At 32.1% G+C, this 7,974-nt stretch overlaps 1 protein-coding gene across 1 annotated transcript; it reads left to right on the top strand.

Moving 5' to 3' along the window:
* Window positions 1-4,730: 4,730 nt before the first annotated feature.
* LOC121249616 (patatin-like protein 3) lies at window positions 4,731-7,876 on the top strand. Its single transcript, XM_041148341.1, is given in 8 exon segments — window positions 4,731-4,991; window positions 5,186-5,367; window positions 5,735-5,921; window positions 6,359-6,520; window positions 6,636-6,705; window positions 6,708-6,937; window positions 7,183-7,358; window positions 7,616-7,876. Coding segments are annotated over 8 exon segments (1,230 nt in total). The 5' UTR covers window positions 4,731-4,841; the 3' UTR covers window positions 7,689-7,876.
* Window positions 7,877-7,974: the final 98 nt, after the last annotated feature.

Below are 7,974 nucleotides of genomic sequence, written 5' to 3'. Positions count from 1 at the left end.
TAAAATAATTAATATATATAGTAGTTATTAGTTATATAGCTACTACAGTGTAAGTTTTATAAGTTTTGATAATTATACAAGTTATCATAAGTACTATAGTTAAAATAGTTACTATAGCTACTTCAGTGCAAGTATTATAAGTTATGATAACTATACAAGTTATCATAACTATAGTAACTAGTTACTAGTTACTATTATAAGTTACTATAACTATAGTTATTATAGATTATATCACAAGATAGTAAGTTATATAATATATAGTGTAAAATTAGAAGACCAAAAGTATATATATATATATTAATAAGTACTATATATTAATAGTTAGTATATAGTATAAGTATTATATTAACTATTAGACTTGTAGTACATTATATATTATCAATTATAATATAAAATAGTTGGTAAAATATATAGTTATTATATAGTATATAATATTAAAATATTTTGTGATTGGTTCGAATCCAAAAACATCCCATTCGAACTGTGTTATCTCGTGGAATGTGTTTGGAGGGAAACTTCGCGCCAAATACTCTGAATGTTAGTTTATTCGAATGTCAAAATTCGTCATTCGAACGCTCTGCAAGAAACAGTGTTACGAAAATACCCTTTGACATTTGAAAAATATGCCAAAGAATATTCTGATTTGTTAGTTCAAATAACAAAATGACACGTTCGAACGTGAAATAAATAGCGGCAGAATTGGTGCCTACTCGAAATTTTCGTATTCGAATGAGTAAATTTTCAGTTCGAACGGGACTTCACAGATTCATATACCTGAACCTCAAGTTCATTTTCACAGTTGATGAATGTTTAATAGGAGACAGAGCACAGCTTTGTGATTTTGTGTGTGTGAAAGTGTTGTGGAGAGAGAGATACTCACAGACTTAGTGAGAGAAGGGATTCTTGAGAGAGAAATGAGAGGTTCGAACAAAATGTATGTTTTTTTTTTATGTTTTTTTTGTATTTCGAGTTTCATTAATGTTAGTTTATTACACATGATTTAGGTTTTCTCATAATATGTTTTCTACTTATGTAGGTATTGTGGATTGATACTTTTGTTTGTATTGCTTAAATTTAAGGTAATATTTATAATTTTTAGATTTTTGATAATTTATAGTTTTTAATTAATTATGTTAAGATGTATATTGTATATTTGTGTTTGTACAATCCCATTTAAAATGGGCATTCTGGCAATATACATCTTATGAGATTGTGATTGTGAAAATTGTGTTTTGTGGCAAATGTTTTCTCTGTTTCGTGTCTGGAATCTGGGTTTGTCCCGTTCAAACGCTATAACGTTAGTTCGAATAGGATCCTGTGGGAGTAAAATATTGTTCGAACAAAATCCAAATATAACAAAAATTATAAATGAATAAAATATAAAAATATAGATTAATATAATATAATTACAACATAGTTTATATAAAATTAAATTAAAAACTTAAAATACATGTTCAACCCGAAGTAATTGAGGATGAAATATCGAAAGAAGATGAATCAACTGAAGTGTCTAGTGATGATGAGGGCGATTGGTCCAGCAAAACGGATAGTGAATAAATTTCAAACATGAATTTCTGTAAGTAATATTAACATGTAAATATCTTTAACGATTGTTTAAATAATAATTTGTTACAATTTCAAATAGATATACCTCTCAAATGCAAAGCAACACGTGTGCCATCCATATCCATTATTGACTCCCCATGTGGTTCACTTGTCATCAATAGTGAGCCAACATTACCAGGCCCAGAACAAGATATTTTATCAAATTAGATATCATATTTTATGCACAATTTAAGTAATATATCTATAAAATAAATTAATTTAATTAAAAAGTTATGCTTTAATTACTGTATATATAGCTATTGTAAACAAGCGTCGAGGTAGAGGCACTACGAGGGGTGTCTGCATAGAGAAAGTAAGAAAAGTTGGTAAAATCAAAGTTGACATTCCTGATGATCACACCGGTGGCTCCGGAGATTCAGCAGCGTGGCTTGCTTCTTATGTTGGTACACTTACTCGCATGTATGCACTGATTTCTACATCCTCTTGGTCTAAAATTTCTCAAGATGTGAAAGACCACATAAAAAACCGTTATTTGATAATAACCTATATCTCAAGCAACTAAGTATATAACATGTTACTTTCAAGTTATTTTGTATTTATAGTAATTGTTTATAATTTTCGAAAGGATGAGTTCGAGTTTAATTTCGGCCGAAGAGATGATCGATTAACGGTTGAGGAACTGATGTCGAATGCATTTCGGAGGTACAAAGGTCGATGTCATGCACATTATAAGAAATTCAGTACTACAATCGAGGCGCACCAAAATCTATTCCAAAATATTCCACCAAACAAATGGGAGAAAGTTTGTGATATGTTTGAAGACCCTGCTTATCAGTTAATATCGTTGCTGTATTTTTTTAATAATATATCACAGATGTATTAAACATATAGACTAATATTTTTTTCTTTTAGCAACAGAGTACTGTGAACAAAGTAAATAGATCAAATTTAAAGATAAACCATCATGTAGGTTCTCGATCTTTTCATCGTTTGTCTAACAAAATGGTAAGTTATTTTAGTGCTCGTTAAATATTAACATATAATACACATTTTCTGATTTAAGTTCTAATATAGATTTTCCTTTTACAGAAAGAAGAAAGTCCCGCTGACTATAATTTGATCCAATTGTATGCTTAAACACATAAAAATCGTGATGGTGTTTGGGCCAGTCCCGAAGCAGAGGCAAATTATGTAAGTTTAAGTTTTTTTAGTTTCATTGTCACATAATATTTTTGTTACTTATACTAACTTTAATGTTTTTGTTTTTGTAGGACAAGATGATATCTCTTAAGGAAACTACTGCAGATCCATCTGATGCATCATCTGTCAATGATGCTCAGATCCTTTCTCAAGTTCTTGGATTACATTCTGAATATTTGAGAGGTTTAGAACGTTGCGTAAAACCATCATCATCATCATCATCATCCTATTCTCGAGCCAAATCGAATGACGACAAGACTAAAGAATTGGAGGAAACAACACTTGAGATAAAACGATTGAGGTCCAAGGAAAAAGAACTGCCGGCCCGATTCGATCAAGTAGCGAATTTGGAGGCGAGATTAGAAGACATGATGCATTTGAATAACCAAAAAATGTTTGAACAATTCCAGTCAATGATGTCCCAAAACTCTATGCCACCACCATAGTCTTCAAATTTATCTTTTCTTTAATTGCTATTATGATGTTTCAAAACATTTGAACAATTGATGTTTGAATTACAAATTGTGTAATATTAATATGATATTTTTAATTAATTTCTGATCTGTATGATTAATACAGTTTGAATGGTAAATAACCAGTTCGAACGGTAAATTACCATTTGTAATTTCATTCGAACCAAAACAAACCCATTTGAACGAAAACTATCACATTCGAATGACAAAAGAGAAATACGGACGTTCGAACAATAAATTATTTGTTTGAACAACAGTTATATGCAAAACCTCGTTTGAACGGATATAATTTTCGAAAATAAAATTTATTTTCGAACAGACATAATTTTTGTTCGAACACAAGTCTTTTGAAAAATATATTAGTTCAAATGCATAAAATCTATTCGAACACTCCGTTCGTTCGAACATAATCAAATATGGACATTAGTTCAAATGAATATTTCATATTGTTCGAATGAACATCTTGGTTCGGATGGAGACATATTCCATTCGAACATTATATTGAGACGAAATCGGTTCTTGTAAAAAAAAATTATCCGTTCGAACGGTTTCGACTGGATCCGCCCAATTTCGTCTCTAAAAATGATTTTTTGAGACGAATTTTGATTTTCGTCTCCAAAAAATTTTTGAGACGGTACTTCCGAGAAAAATTTGAGACGAAATTTTTTCATCTCTAAATATAATTTGGGATGAAAATTGTGTTTTTTGAGACAAAATTTTTTGTCTCAAAAAACACAATCTCTTGTAGTGTAAGCATTACTCAATTTTCAATGCTATAATTTGTATATAGTAGTTCCAAATGTCTTGGTTTGGAAAATGAAATCACATCAACTCATTTCAAATCAATTATTGATGAGACCTATTAATTTTTCAATTTCTCATAAAAATTTAAAACTTGTCCCAACTCATTTCATACATTCAAACGCATATGTCAACCTATTTACATTCAAACATATTTTAATCAGATCAACTCAGCATACAAATGTAGCTTTAGTCTAGTACTAGTTATATGAAATATGTCGTTTACAAAAATTAGGTCTCTTCTCATGTGGTAGCTAGGACGTTTCTTTCTCCAAGAACTTGATTAAGAAACCATGCAAAAACAACTAGATCATGTCTTCATGAGCAATCCTCGCTCGCTGACCACTGACCAGGTCAGCTGGATTCCCTCGTACTTGATGTTATAGGGTTTGTTCTTTCCTTCCTTCTTTTTTACTCAAGAAACTGCTAAATTATTGGTGGCTAATTAATGAAGTTATGCAGGCGATCGAAGTTTTAAAATAAAAGAATCGCAATCAAAGCAGCCTGGCCTATTTGGAACAGTGCATTCAAATCAAAAGGTAAACGTGCTAAATATTCTTCGTTTACATATACATATACATACATACATACATGTATGTATGTATATTTATATACACACACGCTGCTATATATATATATATATATATATATATATATATATATAAGGTCTTCATCTTCAAGCCAGAGGAAACCGTCTTGTACGCAGTACTGTACAGTTTTCATGCTAATTAAGTTGTCGTACTTTTGTGGGAGCTAGTGTTCGATTTATCTCTCTCTCCAAACTAGAAAAATTAATTAGTAATGGCCAAGGCAAGTAGAATATTATCGTCCAGCTTTCAAATTCAACCTCCAGCATATGGAGATCTTATTACAGTTCTTAGTATAGATGGAGGAGGTATTAGAGGAATCATTCCTGGAGTGGTTCTCGCTTACCTCGAGTCTCAACTTCAGGTAATTATATATAATCTTCACATTTATTCATCCAGATTCATGCATGCATGCCAAAACCTACGGTTATTTTTCCCAAGTTTGTACTCAAATTATCAGTAAATTATTAGCTAATAATATATACATATATATGATTATATTTGTTTGTAATTAACTCCATAAATTAATTGGGTTTTGGCGGGAGCGTACGTACGTAGGAGCTTGATGGCAAGGATGCAAGAATTGCTGATTACTTTGATGTAATAGCTGGGACAAGTACAGGTGGTCTTATTACAGCCATGATAGCAGCACCAAATGCAAAGAATCGCCCTTTGTATGCTGCCAAAGATCTAGTACCATTTTACCTTAAGAACTCTCCCAAAATCTTCCCGCAAGCAAAGTAAGATTTGAAGCTGATCAATGTTGTCATGATGCTAACTAGACACAGTCATGACTATACCATGCTAATCGGACGTATTAATGATATGCATATTGCATATATCAATATATGTGCATATATGTATATTATCATGCATGAAAGGAGGTGCTTAAATTTACAAATTGATGTGGTATGATCATGTGATATGTTAAATCTATTTTACAATAAAAAAATTGTAATAATTTAATGTATCATATCAAGTCACGTCAGTTGTCAACCTGTAAGTTAATTTTGTAAAATATTTTTGTAAATTGTACCTCTTTATATATAAGATAATGTGTAAACTAAAAAGTGTCTTTTGCTCTTGGCTTTTTGTGAACTCATGCAGGGGGATTTGTGCTTCAGCTGTGAATCTAGTGAAAGTTTTAATAGGTCCCAAGTATGATGGGAAGTATCTTCACAACCTCATAAGAAAGAATCTAGGGGACACAAAGTTGCACCAAACCTTGACAAATGTCATTATTCCAACTTTTGACATCAAGAAACTTCAGCCCACCATCTTTTCCTCATACATGGTCTGTATTCTTTCGGGTTTCTTGTTGAGTTTATAACGTTCAGCAGATCATTAAGTAAAAATAACAAATCATTTCATTCGTTTAGCGTGCAGTGATCTATAACCATGCACCAAACTCAGGCTGTATCGATCCTGTCGGGAGATTCTGAAGGGATTTGGTTCATAATCCAATTCAGAATCCCTTCTATATATATGTATATACCTGTAACAAAGTTTTACCAAAACCCAAGTCTTAAAAGTTACTTGGTAAAAAATAAAATAAAAAAGCAATGAATACGACCTTATAATACCAAAAACTCTCTCTGTTTCACATATTAACAAGGCATGAATCCTTCATGAATTTACCACGATCGAGCTTGAACTTTAAATTGAGATCTAAATCTCTTCTCCCATATATCCTTGGGTGCTACGTGATCGAATATGAAATTCTTGACGCAGGTGTCAACCCAAACACATGTGGATGCTGCATTATCAGACATATGTATAGGCACCTCTGCAGCCCCGACTTATTTTCCTGCCCACTATTTTACAAATCAAGATGCACAAGGGAACACGCATGATTTCAATCTTGTTGATGGTGGCATGGCTGTTAATAATCCGGTAAAATCCTTTATCAAAAAAATAAACTACTAAAGGGCTTAATATTAATGATTCTTTGAAACTATATACTGCATGGAAACTAACATTCTTGATTTCTTGCTGGCTATGATTCAAGACACTGGTGGCAATTACTGAAGTGGCCAAACAGATTATTAAGAAGGATCCAGATTTTCCCCCACTGAGCGCATGGAATTCGACCGGTTGCTCGTGATTTCCTTGGGGACCGGTTCAAACAAGAGCGAAAAAAAATACAATGCTCAAATGGCGGCAAAGTGGGGAGCAATATCTTGGGTATATAATGGTGGCCATACTCCATTGATAGATTGTTACAGTGATGCAAGCAAGGATATGGTTGATTTCCACAATTCTGTGGTTTTTCAAGCTTTTAATTCCGAAAACAACTACCTTCGTATAGATGTAAGTGATCAATATTATCTCCTAAAGAAAGTAACAAACACCTGCGACACCATTGAGTCATGTACTTCTTGTCGGTCAAAGCAGAGCATGGGATATTATATACTCTATAGAAAAGTCTTTCTATATTCTTATATATATATATATATATATATATATATATATTGAAGTTGAGCTGTTTTTTTTGCAGTTTTTAAAGGGTAAAGCCAAATGATTAGCTTTTAATTGTTCTTTGAATGCTGAATCAGGATGATACGCTGCTCGGTAATTTATCTTCTGTTGATGTAGCTACCCAAGAGAACTTGGAAAATCTAGTGAAATTGGGTGAGAACTTGCTGAAGAAACCGGTTTCGCGCATCAATCTGGATACTGGTCTCTATGAAGCAATTGAAAATGGCGGAACCAATGAGGAAGCCTTGGAAAGGTCATAACAATTTTCCTTCTGTATTATGGGGTTTGTTTATTTAGCTGCTGAATTCTTGATTATTATAATCGTTTGATTTAAATTTTAAAACTCAACCCAACACATCAAAAATATTTTTAACTAAATTGAAATGGACGGATAAAGAGTTAATAAATTACTGATTGTTGATCCAAAACCTCTAGTTAATGAAAAAGATGGATCTAATCATTGAACTTATAATACAGTAATGCATGTATTTGTTTCTATTATGCTTGCAGGTTTGCAAAGATACTTTCAGACGAAAGGAAACTCCGAGAGTCAAAAAAACCAAGCAACAAAGGCACAAAATAGTGAACTCCGATTTGTTGAGCTACAGATATTGGGACAAATGAAGTTCCTTTTGTCTAATGTTTCCTTTTGAATGATGCTGTTTAAGGAGAATAATTTGTAATTTCAGTTGATAAGCAAGGAATCAACATGGAAGAATAAAATGGAATGTGAAGAATTTCAAAATAATTAGAAGCTCTCATTAATTTACAGCTTTCAAGGACTGAAATCGAACAGTTCTTGCTAGTAGTGTCATAAAACAAGAACAATTATTCCTATGATCAGCCTCTCCATTTAATCCATACATTTG

The sequence above is a fragment of the Juglans microcarpa x Juglans regia genome, chromosome 1D, assembly GCF_004785595.1.
Source record: "Juglans microcarpa x Juglans regia isolate MS1-56 chromosome 1D, Jm3101_v1.0, whole genome shotgun sequence".
Lineage (NCBI taxonomy): Eukaryota > Viridiplantae > Streptophyta > Magnoliopsida > Fagales > Juglandaceae > Juglans > Juglans microcarpa x Juglans regia.
The sequence above is the reverse complement of the archived record's forward strand: the minus strand, read 5'-3'. Positions and strand labels throughout refer to the sequence as shown.